The following is a 21,354-nucleotide window of genomic DNA, read 5'->3' as shown; positions in this document are numbered from 1 at the left end:
AAGGACTAATTAAGCGTGGAAAGGTTCTATATAGAACTCATGGTTCTAAACAGAACCATTGCCTTTACAGAAGAACCCTTAAAGAACCACATTTTGTCAAGCGTCAGTGGGTGAATGGTTCTTTTCTCGTGTTCTCCAGTAAAGGAAAAGGTGGAGAGTTTCTGGTGTTAGAACTTTCCACGCGAGACAGCCGCAGCTGCATTCGAGCTCTTTCAGCTCTTCCTCTTCATTTCTGCCAGCGGCTGCTTTCCTCCGCCAGTGAGTGAATGACTGACCGTGGACGTTGTTAGGGTCACTCAGTGTCACTCTGCTGGATAATTCAACAGACCTCAATCATAAACCAGGTCTACACGCGCACACAGCAGCCGGAAGCTCAGTTAGACAGACACATCACCATCAGGACAAATAAAACTAAATTACACAAAATCTACTGATCAGGGCACAAAACGACTTATCGTGGTCAGTGATGACGCTGCTGTAAGTCCAGGCGGATCTCTGGAGACTCTGCCTTCGCTTTGAAGTGTCCGTTCTCTGCATCCTGTAGAGAGCACCGCCCTCTAGCGTTGAGGGCCTGCAGAGCAGCGGGTGACCAGTTCACAGGGCTCAGATCTGCTCCTGTACGGAAAGGCTAAGAGTGTGAACTCCATCCATTTCCATCCATCCATCTAAAAGTGTGAACTGATTTATTTAATTTATGACGACTCTGTTGAATTTAGAACTTTTTCCCATCTTAGATTGTTTCGAAAATGGTGTGACATTGCATGTAAAATGTTTCGACGTGGGAAATTAATTTGTAATTTGCTAAATATATTGATTGATTGATTTATTGATCAATCCATATCAATCAATATTGATGATTAATTGACCATATGTTTACCAGTCTTAAAGGCTCAGGAACAGGAATATGTAAGTAAAGCAATTTGTCTCTAATTTTGGTATATAAAGTCACACAAACGTGCTAAGTGCAAATTACAGCATTGCACAGAATGTCTGTGAAAGGTCGCTCATCTTGGACTCTCTCTGGAGCGCCATCTAGTGTCTGACCAACACATCAGTGAAAATCAGTACAGTGAAGTGCCACCAGCTGTTCAAGACCGGTCTTAAATGTGAGCAGAGGACTAGGAAGGGCTAAACCAGAGTGGCCAATCTATAAAACAGTAATGGTTTAACTCTCTGTCTAACAACAGATTTAATAAAGCTTGAAATAATACCCCCATTAGCCATAACATTAAAACCTACATGCACTGTCCATTTATCAACTCCATTAACCATATAGGTGCACTTTGTAGTTCTAAATTACAGACTGTAGTCCATCTGTTTCTCTGCATACTCTGTTAGCCCCCTATTACCCTGTTCTTCAATGGTCAGGACCCCCACAGGACCACAACAGAGCAAGTATTGTTTGGATAATGGATCATTCTCAGCACTACAGTGATGCTGATGTGGTGGTGGTGTGTTAGTGTGTGTTGAGCTGGTACGAGTGGATTATACATCAGCAGTGCTGCTGGAATTTTTAAACGCAGTGTCCACTCACTGTCCACTCTATTAGACACTCCTATGTTGTTGGACCACCTTGTAGATGTAAAGTCAGACACATCTGTTGCTGCACAGTTTGTGCTGGTCATCCTCTAGTCCTTCATCAGTGGTCACAGGACACTGCCCACAGGACGCTGTGGGCTGGATATTTTTCGCAGTCCAGCGGCAACACTGAGGTGTTTCAAAACTCCAGCAGCACTGCTGTGTGTAATCCACTCAGACCAGCATGCTACACTAAAATACCACCACATGAGTGTCACTGCAGCGCTGACAATGATCCACCACCCAGATAATACCTGCTTCCACCTTCAAGATACATCAGCAGGTTTTCCAAGGCTGTATACCAGTGTACTAAATAGCATGTGAAGATGGCACACCACCATTAGAAATACCTTTATTAGCATGTATAGTATGGCAGTATAAAGTTTTGGAAATTGAAAGCTATTTCAAAATGTTTATACATTCTGGAACAGAATAATTTTTAACATCAACAATTTATCAACAGCATCAACAGCTTATCTAATGTGTATTTTCATAGAGCCCTCAGATCATGCGGGCCTTAGTTGACTGCCTAACCTTCCCTAGTGCAAAGACTGCCACTGCATGCAGAGTCATAGATAGGACTACCATTTTATATCAAATATTTCAAGGGTTAACGGGCATTTATTTATTCACGCAGTGGCTGCTCTGTGGCCCTATTGTGCATAAACTCTTCCAAAAAATCTGTTCTTCAAATGTGAATGAGCAAATAAGAACTTAATGGGCACCAAGTATTAAGCCAAACACGGTCTTATGAGTTCTTGTTCATTACAGCTACTGCTAACATGTTAATGCACTTAATCAAATTACTTCTACTCTTTTAAAGTAAATTAGTGTGATCCCCTTTTATAAGGCACAAGGCTTCCTCCAAATGGAAGATACCGCACACAACAGGGTTAATGTGGAAAAACAAACCAAACCAAACAAACCAGAGTTTTAAACTGCTTGTTGTGGTTGTTGTTCAGAAACTAAAAGGAAACTTTCATCTGGCAGTGTATTGAAGATCACTCGGATTAGGCCAACGTTCTAAACCCCTAACGACTTGCCATTTCACTTTAATAGGAGTGCGTACATAGACCCTGTCTGTAAAGAAGATATTTGATTATATCAGCGGCAAATACTGAGTGCTAATGCCCCACAAACCCATTAATGTATTAATGTGCACTTACTGTGTAGGCAGTAAGTGAGGAAGTCAGGAAGACTCACATAACTTCTTGAAGAAACCTGATTTAAAGCAGATTTGCTAGTGGAACTATATATGTATGACAAAGAAGCAAAGGCCCTTCCCGAACATCTCATCAACTGCTCCAGCCTCCCTGAGGGTGTCATTTCACCTTTGAGACATGGTGGGCCTTTTGGTACTGTTTGGTATATGGTTAGACATTAAGGAAATTCCAGTTGGAGATGCTGGCCAGTTCCTGTAAGGCTCCCCTGATTGAACTACACACAGAGTTTCTTGTCGTACTCCAGTCCCAAACTCGTAACAATGTTAAGATCTTTATTCATTGTTATAGCCTAAGCTGCCATTTTTCAAAAACATCATCTTTTGATTTCTGTTATGGTATGATGGTTTGCAGAGAATAAACCCCTCATTATAAAGACCATAAGCACTAATGTACAGAGCTATGGAAAGAAGTGATATGGTCAAATGAATCATCCTTCATCGTGTTCTTCACAAGTGGGAAAGTGATGTATGGTGCACACCAAAAGAACAGTACAAGCATGAGTGCTTGACCCCTACTGTCAGTGCAAACCGGCACCAAGTCATTCTGACTGATCACTTTTATGGCAGAATGAAACTGTTTCTACCCTGCTGAGAGTCTTCTCTTCCAGGAAGACAACACCCCATCCCCAGGGCATGAGGGGTCACTGAACTGTTTGTTGAGCATAAATATGATGTAAATCTAATGCGATTTCCTTTGGGGTTGCCAGATCCCAACCCAGCTGAACATCTATGGTTGATTCGGGTCTAATGTGTTAGCCAGCATTCTCCACCACCATCATGAAAACACCAACTGAACATCTTTCTGAAGAATGGTGTTGTAGACAGTAGTCAGTACAGTTTTGGAGAACTGTAGAATATGTGCCAAAGGTATGCATTGAGGGTGGCACGGTGGTGTGTTGGGTAGCGCTGTCGCTTCACAGCAAGGAGGGCCTGGGTTCGATTCCCTGGCTGGGTGATCAGGGTCCCCTCTGTGTGGAGTTTGCATGTTCTCCCCGTGTCTGCGTGGGTTTCCTCCCGCAGTCCAAAGACATGCAGTCAGGCCAATTGGACATGCTAAATTGCCTAGGTGTGAGTGACTGTCTGTGTCTATCTGTCTGCCCTGTGATGGACTGGCGACCTGTCCAGGGTGTATCCTGCCTTCCGCCTGAAGACTGCTGGGATAGGATCCAGCACCCCCCGCGACCCTGACGGAGAAGCGGCTTACAAAATGGATGGATGGTATGCATTGAAGGTGTTCTCGCAGACTGTGGTGGCTCAACACCAGAAATGGGGGAGTAGCTACATAACGCATTACTTTTTGTAGTTAGCTACAAATATTTGTAGCTAATGGATGTAGCTGCTACAGTTTTATGAAATGCAGCTGTAGCGCCTACAGATTTTTGTGTAGCTATAGCGGCAATTTTCACTACAATTTCGCTACAGGCGTCAGGTGATCTGTGCCAAATGAACCACAGAGCACGGTTCACTGGGCTGACCATGCAATCCTGACTGAGCCGTGGACAGCTGGAGGAAACGGGCACGTGCTGATCACCCCTTACAGGCTTAGCTCAGGGGTCGCAACCGAAGCATTTCATATCGGTTTTACCATCGTGGCTGTAGGTAGTCTCAGTGTGTGCTAATGTACTAGTACAGGCTAAAAACATAAACGAAAACGCACTCAGTCTGCTCTGCTTTAAGCTTCAGGTCAGCTGAAGCCGCTTCTCTCGCACATCAGTCAAACTTTAAAATGTAAAATGTCTCTGAACGTCCGACTGTTTCCCAGGTTGAAGCCAGCTTCTCATTCACCAGCTTCTTGTTCGAAACCTTAAATGGTGCCTGAGATGCCCGAATGTACATTACTGCTGTGCCATTTAAGGTGGAACGGGAGAATTTGAACGAGAAGCAAAGTTCACGACTTGGTGTTTGACAGTTTCTCATAGATTAAACGTGTCTGGAAACCAGCTGGAGTGATTATAAATGCAAATAAGTCCATTCGTCTCCAAATTATTGATGTTTGTCTAAAATCTGGGGACAGAATATTATGCCTCATTTTTTATATGAAATTTGATTTGTTCTCTGTGAGCGCTGTCATTGAATCATATGGCCAATCAAAATCCGCAATTACTTCAGTAATCAGCGCCTGTGATGTTCGTAACTAGTGTTAGGACTCCGAGCTCCTCAGAAGTATCTCAGGGTTTTATGAGATTCAAAAAGCCATGATAGTACACAATGAACAGTGAGAGGTTCTCAGCTGACCTCAGTACAACTGTGGCCGCCATAGACTGAACTGCCTGCTCTGTTTATCTCTGTACTAGACGCTGCTCAGCCCAGAGAACCAGAGTAACTGAATTCTTGAGATGTTCAGGTTTGCAGCACACAGGCTGTAAGACATAACATCACTGTGGCAAAAATGTAGCTAGCAGAGAGTTTATGAGCATGATTAAACTTAAATAGTCAAATAGGTTTATGGAACATTAATAGCAGTTTATGAAAGAATGGAGGGATGAAGAATGAACAATTAAAAGAAAAAGGTGCAGAACAGTTATAGATGGGTAAAAAGAAGCAGGGATATAATAAAAAAACAAAAGGAGAAACTTAATGTTGCTGTAATTCTCATATTTGGTAGCTATTTTAATCACAATCAGATGTAACATTTCTGCAAAATGTACTTCACAAAATATATATATATATACACACTCACTGGCCGCTTTATAAGGTACACCTTGCTAGTAAAAGGTTGGACCTCCTTTTGCCTTCAGAACTGCCTTAATTCTTTGTGGCAAACTTTCAACAAGGTGTAAAACATTCCTCAGAGATCTTGGTTGGTTTTTTGAGTTTCTGTTGCCTTTCTACCATCTCGAACCAAGCTGCCCATTCTCCTCTGACCTCTCACATCAACAAGGCATTTTCGTCCACACAACTGACTGCTCACTGGATGTTTTCTCTTTTTCTGACCATTCTCTGTAAACCCTAGAGATGGTTGTGCGTGAAAATCCCAGTAGATCAGCAGTTTCTGAAATACTCAGACCAGCCCGTCTGGCACCAACAAGCATGCCACGTTCAGAGTCACTTAAATCCCCTTTCTTCCCCCATTCTGATGCTCAGTCTGCACTTCAGCAAGTTGTCTTGACCACCTCTACATGCCTAAATGCATTGAGTTGCGGCCATGTGATTGGCTGATTAGCCATTTGTGTTAACAAGCAACTGTGTGTGTCTGTGTGTATATATATATATATATATATATATTTTTTTTTTTTTTAAGTTACATGTGTGATAATTTACCCTACATAATTAATCTAATATAGTCTAATGACTATGGCAAAGTGTTTTAGCCTTTATTTCCCATTTTACTTTATCTCAGGAAATCAGTTTACGCATGTGAAAATCAGAATTCAACTAGTAAATATTTAAACATTCATCTCAAAATTCAAACACCTGAAAATTAATCTTCCACAATTATTTATTTTTAGGATCCCTATTAGTCACTATCATGATAGCCACTATTTTCCCTGAGGCACAGTAAACAGCATATACATTAAAAAATGCAATAAAAATCAACAAAATAAGTTATACAAGACACTGGTAAAAAAGAAAAACAAAAAGAGAGAAAACAAAACACGTGAAAAACTGAAAAAATATAGTAGTACAATTTAAAACATAAAATAACAGTAAAGATGACTGAAAAACTATAGAAATGCTGATTACAGAAATGAGATTTCACTAGTAAAAACGTCAATTTAACATGTGAAAATTGAAACGTGAGCGTCACTATGTTTTATAAATCTTGCTCTTTATCTTGGTTATTCCTGTAACTTGTCTCCAGCCCACATTCAGATTCCATATTAATAATAAATGCACTTTCTTGCTGTTTTCTTAGATCCCAAAACAACTGTGTCCTCCTGATTACATGCTAGCTGGTGTAAAACTGCACATGGAGCACAGTAACCAATTCATAAAGTACACGTTGAGGTCATTTTCAGGATTTCCATCATCATATGGGTTTTGCTTTGTGCATCTTCAACATGGTCTAGGATTTCATGTACATTATACAACCCCAATTCCAATGAAGTTGGGATGTTGTGTAAAACATAAATAAAAACAGAATAAGATGATTTGCAAATCCTTTTCAACCTATATTCAATTGAATGCACTACAAAGACAAGATATTTAATGTTCAAACGGATAAACTGTGTTACATCACCTTTCCTTTTATCAACACTCAATAAGCGTTTGGGAACTGAGGACACTAATTGTTGAAGCTTTGTATGTCGAATTCTTTCCCATTCTTGCTTGATGTTCAACTTCAGTTGCTCAACAGTCCGGAGTCTCCATTGTTGTATTTTGCGCTTCATAATGCTCCACACATTTTCAATGGAAGACAGGTCTGGACTGCAGGCAGGCCAGTCTGGTACCCGTACTCTTTTACTACGAAGCCACGCTGTTGGAACACATGCAGAATGTGGCTTGGCATTGTCTTGCTGAAATAAGCAGGGACGTCCCTGAAAAAGACGTTGCTTGGATGGCAGCATATGTTGCTCCAAAACCTGTAAGTACCTTTCAGCATTAATGGTGCCTTCACAGATGTGCAAGTTACCCATGCCATGGGCACTAACACACCCCCATACCATCAGAGATGCTGGTGTAAAACTTAGTGTTCGCTTCTTCACGGTCTTACCGAGACTCGGGGCTGTGGGTTAGTTCGGTCGGCGATAGGTAGCGAGGACGAGGAAACAAAGAAGAGTTAAGGACCCGGTGATTGAGTTCGGTGGAGCCACTTTTGATAAAAACCACACAACAGCTTCAGCTACTCAGTGCTGCAGGTCTGAGAGAAAAAACATAACCTCTCTCGACTGCCTCCTCTATACAACCTCTCTCTCTCTCCTTCTTAGCCCCACCCCCTTCACATACGCCATACCGATAACTTGCTAAGAGACTAGAACTTTCACAGCTTATTCAAATGAATAATTATTGGAATAGTTGCAAATTATTGCTCTTACACTGGCTTTTGAGCTTTGCGCTGATAACAATCCAGATAGTCCTTGTCCTCTTTGGCCCAGAGGACACAACGTCCATGATTTCCAAAAACAATATGAAATGTGGACTCGTCAGACCACAGGACAATTTTCCACTTTGCGTCAGTCCATCTCAGATGAGCTTGGGCCCAGAGAAACCTGCGGCGTTTCTGGGTATTGTTGATATATGGCTTTTGCTTTGCATGGCAGAGTTTTAACTTGCACTTGTAGATGGAGCGACAAACTGTGTTCACTGACACTGGTTTTCTGAAGTGTTCCTGAGCCCATGTGGTAATATCCGTTACAGAATGATGTCGGTTTTTAATGCAGTGACGCCTGAGGGATCGAAGGTCACGGGCATTCAGTGTTGGTTTTCTGCCTTGCCGCTTACTTGCAGAGATTTCTCCAGATTCTCTGAATCTTTTGATGATATTATGGACTGTAGATGATGAAATCCCTAAATTCCTTGCAATTGCACATTGAGAAATGTTGTTCTTAAACTGTTGAACTATTCGCTCACGCAGTTGTTGACAAAGTGGTGAACCTCGCCCCATCCTTGCTTGTGAATGACTGAGCCTTTCAGGGATGCTCCCTTTATACCCAATCATGACACTCACCTGTTTCCAATTAACCTGTTCACCTGTGGAATGTTCCAAACAGGTGTTTTTTGAGCATTCCTCAACTTTCCCAGTCTTTTGTTGCCCCTGTCCAAACTTCTTTGGAACATGTTGCAGGCATCAAATTCAAAATGAGTGAATATTTGTAAAAAACAATAAAGTTTATCTGTTTGAACATTAAATATCTTGTCTTTGTAGTTGATTTAATTGAACATCGGTTGAAAAGGATTTGCAAATCATCGTATTCTGTTTTACACAACGTCCCAACTTCATTGGAATTGGGGTTGTATTAGTATAAGTTGGTTTGCCCCGTTATTTGGTTTATTACAGTAGTACTCCACCACTTTAAATGGCAGTGTTTCACTTTAGAGAAAAAAAGCCTGTCTTCTGAAGCTAATGGAAAAACATCAATCCATAACACTCCAGAGCTTTAAAGGCCTCTGACAACTGGGAGGTCTAAACCCACTGTTCTTTCCATGACGACAAAACAAGACATCAGAGTGAGCAAAAACAGTAGTTAATTGTATCAAGAAGGTTGTAAGACATCTGCTCAATCTGCACTGTACAGCACAGACTACAGCTCTGATGCGTTTCATAATGTATAAAAAGGTCTTGTATAATATATAATGTAGGAATAAACACTTAAACTGCTATTTGTTGTTTTTTATGCAATTTATTTTGATATAACACATTTCATTTTGCACTGAAACAGCCAGATGTGAGGCTACACTGTTAGAAATAAAGGTGCTGCACAGGTACATTTTACATTCATCAAGGTACAAACAGTGTAAATGTTCGCTCTAAGGCACAACAGTGGTTTTAAGATTAAATTGTGTACCTTAAGTTTTCCCCCAGTGAAAAATATATATTTGTACTATTTTAGAACCAAATGTTTTAAAACGGAAGAAAAAAGTATAAAGCCTGGAGACGAGACGGGGTGTGTGGAGTCCATCCATCCATCCATCCATCCATTTTCTAAGCCGCTTCTCCGTCAGGGTCGCGGGGGGGTGTTGGAGCCTATCCCAGCAGTCTTCGGGCGGAAGGCAGGATACACCCTGGACAGGTCGCCAGTCCATCACAGGGCAGACAGACAGACACAGACAGTCACTCACACACTCACACCTAGGGGCAATTTAGCACGTCCAATTGGCCTGACTGCATGTCTGTGGACGGAAACCGGAGAACCCGGAGGAAACCCATGCAGACATGGGGAGAACATGCACACTCCACACAGAGAGGACCTTGGTCGCCCAGCCGGGGAATCGAACCCAGGCCCTCCTTGCTGTGAGGCGACAGCGCTACCCACCATGCCGCCCCGCCGCCGCCGCCGCCGCCCTGCCCCCCTGCGTGTGGAGTCAATATAACTTATTAAATATTTCAATGCCCGCAACCCTGACGGAGAAGCGGCTTAGAAAATGGATGGATGGATGGATGGATGGAAGGATGGAAATATTTCAATGCATTATGGCACAAATTTGTTCACTAACTAAAGGTACTGAGAAGTACCCTTGAGGTTGCCAACCCAGTGATAAGAGGGGTAGTGACCCAGTAACAGGGTAAGGTCACCACACTCAATGTTTACCATCAGCTAGATGGGTATAAAGACCCCCAGCATTGGGCTGTGGAGCAGTGGAAATGTGTTCTCTGGAGAGATGGAGCTCCGTCCAATAGTTTTGGAATGAGTTGGAGTGGCAGAACCAATCATTCAGCATCAGTACTTGACCTCACTAATGCACTTGTGGCTAAGCACCATTAAATCCTCACAGCAGTGTTCCAACACCTAATGTAAACCTTTTAAGAAGAGTAGAGGCTGTCACTGCAGTAAAAGGGAACAAGAACCCTATTAATATCCTTGAATTGACATGAAATGTTTGATGAACAAACTTTTGGACATAAATACACTCAAATCTTGGTTCCTCTCCAATTTGTCACAAAGACAGGCATCTCTCCACCAAAATAAATACATAGAAGTTCAATAAACATTGCTTTAAATAAATATGTACTGGAGGGTGACAAATTCAAGGAAAATCCTGAATAATTAAGTGGAGAAACATAAGTGCAGAAGTTTCCAGACAGGAGTACTGCATGATACACTACTTGGACAAAAGTATTAGGACAACTACACATTACACCTACAGGAGATTTGTGACATGTCATTCTAAATTCATAGATATTTATATGGAGTTGGTTCCCCCTTTACAGCTATAACAACTTCCACTCTTCTGGGAAGCTTTCTACAAGATTTTGCAGTATGACTGTGGGAATGACTGTGGGAGCATTGGTGAGGTCAGACACTGATGCTGGACGAGAGGGCCTGGTTTGCAATCTCTGATCTAGTTCATCCCAAAGTTTTTCTACGATGTTAAGGTCAGGACTGTGGGCAGGCAGGTTCTTCCACACCAAACTCACACAGCCATGACTTTGTGGACCTTCCTTTGAGTACTGGGGCTGAGTTTGGCTGGAACAGAAATGGGTCTTCCCCAAACTGTTCTTACAAAGCTGGAAGCATAAAATTGTTCAAAATCTCTTGGTCTGCTGAAGCATTAAGATTTCACTTCACTGGAACTAAGGGGCTGAGCCCAACACCTGAAAAACAACATTTCCACTGCTCCAGTGGCTTGCTCTACACCACTGCGCCCCCGACGCTTGGCATTGTCCATTTTGATCTTAGGCTTGTGTGTAATTGTTTGGCCATAGAAACCCATTTCAAGAAGCTCATATTGGACACTTCTTTAGATGATGTTGCTTCCAGAGGCTATTTGGAATTTGTTATTTATTAAGTGATTCAACAGAGGATAGGCACTGTGCACTTCAGCACTCAGTGGCCCCACTCTGGGAGTTTGCACGGTCTCACACTTCATGGCTAAGCTGTTGTTTCGCCTAGACACTTCCATTTCACAATAACAGCACTTATAGATGAACCGGGCTCACCAGTATGACTGAATATACTGCCAATGTTTGTCTATAGAGACTGAAAGGCTATGTGCTTCATTTTATCCACCCGTCAGCAATGGGTGTAGCTGAAACACCTGAACTCAATAATCAGGAGGTGTGTCCAAATACTTTTGTCTATAGAGTGTTACCATTAAGCAGTTAACATCCTGCTATGCTCTGTGGCATGTGTAACAATTTGTACTGCAGTTACCAACTGTTTGTTGTAACCTTTGGAAGGAAATGATGGTGAAGATCTTGGTGTTAGAACTTAGGAACCTGAACATGAACAAACGAATAATACTTAGCATAACATAGTAATAGGTTTATTTTCAGGGAACAACCAGAATTTTTATTCTAAGACATTCAGGGGGTCCAAGAGGTTAAATAGGGGTCTTGGATCGCTTAAGATACTACCTAAGATATAGCATTTTCTGAGAGTGCAGGTGGGCGTGATCAGGGGGTGAAAATAATTCACCACCTGGTGAAACAAACAAAAAATCTGATGTTTTACAGGCGGGCAATACTTTGCAGAAGATCACAGAAAATGGGAAGGTTGTCTTTTAAATGATACACAGTCACATGCAAAGGTTAGAAAACCCACAGTCAAAAGATGCTTTGATGCTGTTTTTTATTCCCCCAATATGTTAAATTCAGCAAAAAACTAAAAAGTAACTGTGCATTGAAATGTGCTCTAGAATAGCTGTAGAGGATGTGTTGACTTATTGACAATCAACAAAGCATGCATAGAGTTTTGCATATGACTAACTATGTGATGAATCATGATTAAAATGACTAATAAGGTGAATTTTCAGTTTTCTTTAAGGCCATGCTTGAACAGAATTTTTAGGCTGAATAGGTCTAAGAATGGCTTTTCTAGCGCTGGCGATGTTTATCTATTTCAAGCTAACAAAGTCCAGAAGGACAGCCACAAACAGCTGTGTTCTGTCTCCAACCATTCACAGCATTTTGAGGGATTAGGCCTTTAGCCATGAAAGTGCTCCTGTGGCTTGTGCGCATGTTGGATCTTAATAAAAACCAGTTTTGAAACAACCACAAAGGAAGCAGAAAGAGCTTGTGAACGTGAAAACAGAGAGTGACTTCCGGAGAACATCTTTTGCTTTGGACCCAAATTCAATCAGATTCTTTACAAGCACACGGTGGAACTGCACCCGTAAAGGGTTTATAGAGAAATTTACAAGCAAATATTGTGAACGATGATGTAAATTTAGATCTAATTATTACATGTAATGCATGTAAATATTAACAGTGATGTGGGGATGTGCATTCTGAATGACTGATATTTGAGTATCTAGTCAATGAACACATTCTATTAACTGTGAGGAAGGAAAAAAGGGCTTTTAACTTGATATTACATTTGCATAATACACTATACCGACGAAAGCATGTAAACACCTGACCATCACGTCTATATTAGCTTACTGGACATCCTGTTCAAAAACAATAAGGTATTGACCCGACACTGCAGCTATAACAGCATTCACTCTTCTGGGGTTTAAGGGTGTGTCTGTGGGAATGTGAGCCTACTCAGTCAAAGCAGCATTTGTGAGTTCTAGCACTGATGTTGGACGAGAAGGCCTGGCTCATAATCGACGTTCCAATTCATGCCAAAGGTGGTTATTAGGGTTGAGGGTTCTGTGCAGGCTACTGGAGTTCCTCCACACCAAACTGGTCAAACCATGTCTGCCACAACATTGGAAGTACATAATTGTCTAAAATGTCTTTGTGTGCTGTAGCATTAATATTACGCTTTAGTGTAACTAAGCGATCAAGCTTAAACTCTGGAAAAACAGCCCCAAACCATTATCCCTCCTCCACCAAACTTGCATTCCATTAGGTAACATTCTCCTGACATCTGCCAAACCCAGATATGTCCATCAGACTGCCATATAGTGGAGTGAGATTCATCACTTTAGAAATCACATTTCCACTGCTCCAGAGTCCAGTAGCTGCATTTTTTACACCACACCAGCCAATGCTTGGCAATGCACATAGTGATCTTAGAGACAGTTTGGGACTGTAGTGAGTAATGCAACAGACTATAGGTGATTTTTACACATTATGCAGCCCTATGCATAATAATCACACTTACAGTTGACCAGAGCACTGGAACTAAGGGGCCGAGCCCAACTCCTGAAAAACAACCCCACGCCATAATCCCCCCTCCACCAAAACCTAAGCTTGGCACAATGCAGTCAGACAAGTACCGTTCTCCTGGCAAACGCCAAACCCAGACTCATCTATCAGATTGCCAGACGGAGAAGCGTGATTACTCACTCCAGAGAACACGTCTCCACTACTCTAGAGTCCAGTGGCGGCGATTTACACCACTGCATTCGACGCTTTGGAATTGCGCTTGGTGATGTAAGGCTTGAATTCTGGCTTGAGCTGCTCATTCATGGAAACCCATTCAATGAAGCTCTCTATGCTGTTCTTGAGCTAATCTGCAGGCCACATGAAGTTTGGAGGTCTGTAGCAATTGACTCTGCAGAAAGTCGGTGACCTCTGTGCACTATGCGCCTCAGCATTTTAACATAGTGTAACAACTAAGCCTCAAATATTAAGCAACGCAAGAGGCCCATATCCTCCCACATCAATTATCAAAACATGCCAGGTAAAAATTTGAACACCCCAGGTCAAATTACATGTTTTGTTGATTTCCTACATACAAAAACAAGTAAATATCTTCTACAGAGAACACAAGTCAGCACATATCAATGTACAATTACTGTTTGGTACAATTTAGCTTTTTTCTTCACCAACATGTTAAATGCAGCAAATTATTAGGAACTGCATAGTAAAATTTGCAAAGAAATGCCATAATTAAGTTGATGTGCTAAATAATTTACACAGAAATGGAACAAAATGTAATTTGATCGAGAGAGTCTAAACTTCTGTACTCAGTTGTAGATGTAAATACAATATATTTCAATTTCATTGTGCTGTGATTTGCTCGTTTTGCTACATTTTGGTGAAAACTAAATTTGGCACATGTCGCACGCCGTCCTTTCACTCATCTTTTTTGCAGTTATTTTTATGTATTAAGGTTTAAAGAACATAGAACTGTATTGAATTAATTGCTTTTTGCATTAGTTTAAACTTTTTTTTTTCTAAACTAGGCCTTCCATATGGTACAATTAACCCCACCTAACATTTGCTCTCAGCCTGCTTTAAGCCATATTTTTCATAATTGGTAAGCAGTAGAATTAAAAATCAAGCTTTCATTTGTAGCAGAGATATGCAGGTTGTGTGTATAAAACAAAAGTGTCAAAAGCACTTGGGCAAACAAAAAATGGGCAGTAAAAACCAAAACATGTTGTGCCCCACTGTCCCACACTATTTAGTATGGTAGTATGCACAGCTAGCTTAGTTACAACCATGTCAGCAGTTTAGAGCACTTCAGGCCTATGAACAGCGTTTCCAGTACTCAAACACTGGCACCTGGAAAGGTTAACCAAGTGCTTGAGTACTGGTGCTCATGCCTGAAGTTCCTTATGCAAAGCTGCTTGAGAACCTATACATTGAATGTGAAGTCATTTGGTTACGCCTGCTGTCATACTTTTATCAGAACAAAACACACCTCACACAACAGGACAGTACTAATATTCACATTTATACATGTTATAAAAAAAAAAAAACATCTGATGACAGAGCAATCAATTCCAAACTGCTTGAGTCATTGCACACCGAAGTTGACATGAACACAGCAGGTTTATAGGGAGGCAAAACAAAGTCATTTGAAACACAGGGGAAAAAAATATGCATAATGTAATGGTTCCAACGTAACATGTTCATTTCAGAAGTGTACTAACTTGGTTGTATATGGTTAAAACTGAATCACTGATTAAACTAGTCCGAGTAAACATTAAAACACTGATTAACTAGCTACAATCCTAACATTAAGTTAGTAATTAAATAATTAACAAAAGTAATAAAATAAAATCTTAATAAAATGATAAGCATGTAAGGTTGAACACAGAGCTTTGTTGCCATAATACCTTTTTTGTATCGTTTTCTAACACCCTGGGAATCTCAATTTCAAATCCTATAATGCTGATGTCATTCACCCACTTTCACAAGGCAGACCTAAATTTGAAAACGGATTCAGTCTTATGTGGTGTGGGTTGGGCTGGGTATCACAATTCAATTCTTTTATGGACCTATCAAAGACTCAATACTGAAGCAGTCAGTCTCATTAGAACCAGTGAATGCTTATTCATTTGTTAATTGGTTGTTCTTAATGTCAGAAGCTCTTGAATAGATACCCACTGGGGTCAGTTCATATGTCCAATTCCACAGCCAGCCTCACACTCATATCTGACTTAAGCTATGGCAGAAACGCTTGCAAGTGACTTGATGCGAGTCCGAGTTGAGCCTCGAGTCTTTAGTAGAGAATTTTAATTTAGTTTGGGTGTGCAAAAGCAAACTTCTTCCCATTTTGTACCCGTCTGGTTCAAATCTGCTTCAAATAACGAGCCTTTCACTACAGAAAAATGTTCAGTGTGAACGACAAACCTGAAGCGCTACATGCAGTAAATGTCATGTGAAAAGGAAAGAAGCAAAGCAATTTAAAACGGCTGGTTAAACTATGCAAACCTAATAAAACTTCGGCTACATTAGCAATTGTGCTAGCCAGCATACTTGCTAACCAAAACACATGCTTGTCAACAGTTTCAAGTCGTTTTGCCTCTTTGCTTTAAACACCACATTTACTGCTTGTAGTGCTTCGTTCTGTCCATCAGACTGAAAGCTTTTCAGTCACTTTACTTTGATGGTCCCCTATAGAGGATATACAGATTCAATTAGTAACAAATGCTCTTCAACACTATCATGGTAAAGGTTAGGCTTTGGAGTAGGCGTAGGTTGTGTTGAAGATTAGGATTAGGTTTAAAGTTAGATTTAGTCAAATCAGACACATTCCATTTTAAGTTTAATAGATATTTAGTTGAATACTAGTTGAAGAAAAACTAAGCCTCACCAAGCATCGACTAAGGGCTCGTTATCTGAAGCCGTATTAAACCAGACACTGGTTTAAGAACATGGCACGACAAGAGGCAAGATGCAGGTTTAGGAAAGTAAATGTAATAGTGAAATATTCAGTCCTGACTTATCGTCAGCTTGAAATTTCAGAAGTCTATCTGAAGTCTGAGCATGTTGACGGACAACCAACTTGAGTGCCTACATCTCAGCCTCACCCACTTTTAAAATAAGGTATCAATAAACAATTAGTTTTGTATTGTAAAAAAAAAAAAAAAAAAAAATCTGAATGATACCCAGCCCTAATTGTGGATTGTTGTTTTGAATTTAGAAACATTTCAGAAAAAAAAAACAAAACAAAAAAAAAAAAAAAAAATACAATTAAAAATGAATACTGGAAAAAGAGGATTGGTAGGATTTGACAAGCTTATTTAGAAGAGCTAGATGAACTATTCCAACACATTCTGATTAATAACACTCATTTAATGTTTGATCTTATAAAGACCATTAAATGAAATTGGGAGAAAAAAATAAATAAATACGTGTACACGTATCCCTTAATATTTTAGACAGTGGAACTCATTTTCAATGAACTTTTGAGCAGATGGCTAATACTGTCAGGGTTACTAGGGTCAAAGAAACGATACACTACTCATCCACAAAAGCTAGGCAACAAAATTTAATAAAATTAGAGGTTTTGAAATTTGTGTGTGAAACAGATTTTAAGGTATTTACAGATGATTTTTCCACGCTTGCACCTTATTATTTGGTTGTAAAATTTGGAAAAAATGGTTAACATTTCTTTCAGCATTATGCAAAATCTAAAGTAACTGCCCAATCCAACTGAAACATTTGCAGCACTGATTTTTCAGTGACGACCATAAAATGGTTAGTGATGTTAATATTTCAAAATAGCGGAAGACACACTCATATTCCTCGCGAAAAATTAAGCCAGTATTTAAAGCTGTAACGCCTCTCATGGTGACAGCTTTTAAAAAATTCTCCTTTAAATTACTGGCTTTAGCCTGATCTAGGTCTCAAACTACAACATTGTAATTAAATTGCAATAACTAAAACCAGAACTCGCTTCCCTACATCATTTCTTATTTGAAAATGTCTCACAGTGAAGGTGCTAGTTAGAGCCTAACCACCAGATAAAAGCACAGAGAGCCTTTTCAGCACTTGGTGTTTCCAAACTCAACACTTTCACCTGAGTTTGAGCGAACAGGGCACTTTCAAGAGAGACGGAAACAACAGGACAACACAGATGCACAACTATTTTCACCAAAGTAACACGTATATGTGCATTGACACCCCTACATACTTAACGTAGGATTAAGAAAACTACATGTTTGAATTTCTAACCTTCTCACATGTGGAGCAGACAGGATTATAGCAGCTATGTATACTTTTTTTTTTTTTTGGATTCTGATGAATGGAAAACTACTTTTTGAAAACCCAGAACAAACAGCAGACATTTAGGGACCACGTGACCAAAATATATCAAGTGTGTTCCCTAAGTGTGTGAGCATGGCTTAGAAAGTAACATCATAACTGCAGAAGCAACAACTGGACATAGAAACAAGTAACAGTACTTGTGCATTTTCTAGCAGTCTGGCCTGCATATGCAGAACTGTGCAAAAGTCAAAGACCACCATTTATTTAATCAATTTCCAGCCAAATTGGCCATTAAGAACAATTCAGCAAACAATTGTTTTTTCAGTATGTAATGTGTCCACTTTTTGCCTTTAATAACTTTGGGAGACCCGCAATCTGCAGGGATTCCGTCTTAGAAGTTGGTAACATCCTTCCAGACTCACAGCGTTTAGTTGTCTTCTCACATTGGAAGGATGGACAGAAACACCTGCAGATTTCTTCAAATCTAAGGCAAAAGCAGAGGTTCATCTTTTCCTCCCTCTTAAAGATGAAAGCTTTACGTTTTGTTTGTCCGATGGTGATGACCATTGGGGGTCCACCATGTGTTGTTAGGATTCCCATTTTCTTTCTAATAATTGTTTTTAACTCCAGCTTTTGAGACTCCTGTTTTCACTGATTTTTCCCTTTCCTTGTGCAAAAGGATTAACTTTTATCTAATCTCCTCAGAATCTCCTGAAAATAATGTGTATATAATGTCTGTTTTGACTGTAAATTAAATAAATGAAGGGTGATCTGACTTTTGCACAGTACTGTAGCCCAGCAAGCCAGACAGTACAATACAAGGCATGTATAACTTATCTAAAAATTATAGTGATAACTCAGTGGTTCTAATACACCAACCAGACAAAACCTTAGAAGAAATCAAAAACAATAAAAAAAAAAGGTCACATTAAAAACCCACAATATGGAGAGAAAAAAAAAAACCACTACACAAGACAATAGATGAAACACAGTAACAGAAGATCCCAAAACTACAATTCATTCCTGATTTATAACCTATTTACAGTATTATTTCTGCAAGGTGGAGTCAGGATGGGACTTTTTTGTTTGTTTTTCTTTTTTTTCTACAAAGAATATTTCAAAATAATTCAAAAGTCCTTTTACAGTACAGTGAACTGGGCTCTGTTTTCAGTGGCAAACACAGAATGCAGATCAAATAATCTGAGAAGTCATGCAGTAACAGTGGAGCAAAAAAAAAAAAATTACAGAAAATAAAGACAAAAAAAAAAAAAAAAAAAAAATAAAAAACAACAGGCATTTAAATACTCTCCCACACCATGCAATTTAAACCTGCTTTTGTTCGACCGACTTCTGTAACGCAGCGAGAACGTGGAAGTGTCCAAGCTCAACCCTTCAACAATTAACATCATCGCAGTTGAGTGGCACTTTGTCACAACAAACTTCTCCAAAGACACTGAACGTCCAAGGAGCATCCACAGGCAATTCCTTCTTTTGGCATCCCTTTTAATTCAATAGTGGTTTTGATTAGATCACTGTAGTGAAGGAATCTTCCTCATCCTCCACTTCAATCAGCAGCAAGTACATCTTTTTTTCCTCTAACCACATGTCAGCGTTGGGAGATTTGTTTTTTGTTCTTTCTTAGTTAGAGATTGAAGGGATAATGTAAAGAGGGAATTCTGTTTTTCACGGTAAGAAAGGCAGTATCCATCACTCCGTCTCTACTTTATGCAGAGCATTCTTTTCTCCTCCCAGCTTTCCTCTGTTCCATGTGCTTTTAGGCCTCAGAACCCAGAGAAGTCCTGGTGGGACTGGGTGGCAGGCGGGCAGCAGCGCTGTGCTCCGTGCGGAAGCTATACTCGTACTGGGACAGAAGAAAATGAGATGAGAGAGAGAGAGAGAGAGAGAGAGAGAGAGAGAGAGAGAGAGAGAGAGAGAGAGAGAGAGAGAGAAAGAGAGAAAGAGAGAGAAAGAGAGAAAGAAAGAGAGAGAAAGAGAGAAAGAAAGAGAGAAAGAGAGAAAGAAAGAAAGAAAGAAAGAAAGAGAGAAAGAAAGAAAGAGAGAAAGAAAGAAAGAAAGAGAGAAAGAAAGAAAGAAAGAGAGAAAGAAAGAAAGAAAGAGAGAGAGAGAGAGAGAGAGAGAGAGAGAGAGAGAGAGAGAGAGAGAGAGAGAGAGAGAGAGAGAGAGAGAGAGAGAGAGAGAAAGAGAAAGAGAAAGAGAGATATCAGGTATAGATATTTGTTAGCCAATCCTGACCCCTAGTGGCTGCAAATGGCAACTGTGCTAGTTAGAATAACTTGAATTTCAGTGATTATAAAAATCACAATGCTGTGAATACAGATTCTATTTTCAGCACTGACTCAATAAACCCAGTCTTCATTAACCTAATTAACCTGCAAATTGCAGCAAATAAATCAGTTCTTTCTCCTATTTTTTAAATTGAAACTATAACTTTTTAATGTCCACTATAACACGGAGAATGAGTCATTTATATAGCTAGTTTTAATAGCTAGTATATCTAATGCTAATCTTAGCATGCATGCATGCTTTGCTCACATTTCACAGTCTCAAAGGATGTAAGCTTTGCATTTGCTACATACATGGCAGTGCAGTGTAGTGTATTACCTCTTGCTGGCTGCATAGTACAGAACTAGGAAGACATTTAGCAGTTTTAGACCTGTAGCATAAAAGGCCCATAAAATGGAAAACCAAATTTTCTTTTTTTACTAACAGAGCGATTTAGTCGTTACATGTAGTCAGTCATTCTCTCCTATCAAAGCATTTCATTCAATCCAGAGTTCATACAGTCTATATATGGATAAGCTTTAAAAACAGCACATATAGAATGAATTCAATATTAATATAATTATATACATAACCACCTAATAGAAGTTTAGCTCCACCCACTTGTATTCTGGACTGATTTTTGAATGAGGCACAGCGCATGGCCGCCAATCACAACAGAAAATTTACATATATCAGTCTTAAAGACAGAGAAAAACAGCCAGCTTAATTATATACTTAATTATTATTAATGAAGAGAATTTGAAAATGGTCTTGTTAAAAAATAATTATGACTTAATGGTACATAAAATCACACAAACATCAGAAGAAAAAAAGTTTATTGAAATTATTTATATACCAATTAATCGTCAGCTAAAATTATAAAAATTGTGACAGGCCTGTCTGCAATCATATCTCGAATGATATGCTACTGTTCAGAACTAGTCAAAGGACAGCTGACACTAGAGAAAAACTCACCTCTTTTTCAATCTCGGCAAGAGATTTGATTCGTATGCCCATCAAATCCACCTGCTGTAACTGTAAAGAGAACAAATAATTAGTAAAACCACCTCTGAGTATTTTTACTGCACTCATCTTTCATATGAAACTCCAAAATATTTTGGCGGAGAGGGGGGTGGACACAGCAAAACAGCCCCAAAACTATTTAATAGCAGAAGCCATAACATTCAGTTAGAGGATTTTATCTAAATTTCAATACATTGAATTAAAAATTGTTTTCCCAACAATCTCAAATCTCAAATGATCAGGAATCTACAGAAGCCTTAAAAGGCCTTGGATTTGCATATTTTATTGACTCTTTATGTCACTTCCACAAATG

The 21,354-nt window shown here is 39.8% G+C and overlaps 1 protein-coding gene across 2 annotated transcripts in view; it reads right to left on the bottom strand.

Moving 5' to 3' along the window:
• Positions 1-14,954: 14,954 nt before the first annotated feature.
• mvb12ba (multivesicular body subunit 12Ba) overlaps positions 14,955-21,354 on the bottom strand; it is a 38,507-nt gene continuing 32,107 nt past the window's right edge. For both annotated transcript variants that reach the window (XM_037533740.1, XM_037533739.1), the window contains exons 9-10: positions 20,994-21,053; positions 14,955-19,596 (exon numbers count right to left, since the gene is read on the bottom strand). In XM_037533740.1, the coding sequence (XP_037389637.1) occupies positions 19,510-19,596; positions 20,994-21,053 (147 nt within the window). In that variant the 3' untranslated portion in view covers positions 14,955-19,509. The remainder of the gene's footprint in view (positions 19,597-20,993; positions 21,054-21,354) is intronic.

This window comes from Pygocentrus nattereri, chromosome 23 (genome assembly GCF_015220715.1).
Source record: "Pygocentrus nattereri isolate fPygNat1 chromosome 23, fPygNat1.pri, whole genome shotgun sequence".
NCBI lineage: Eukaryota > Metazoa > Chordata > Actinopteri > Characiformes > Serrasalmidae > Pygocentrus > Pygocentrus nattereri.
The sequence above is the reverse complement of the archived record's forward strand: the minus strand, read 5'-3'. Positions and strand labels throughout refer to the sequence as shown.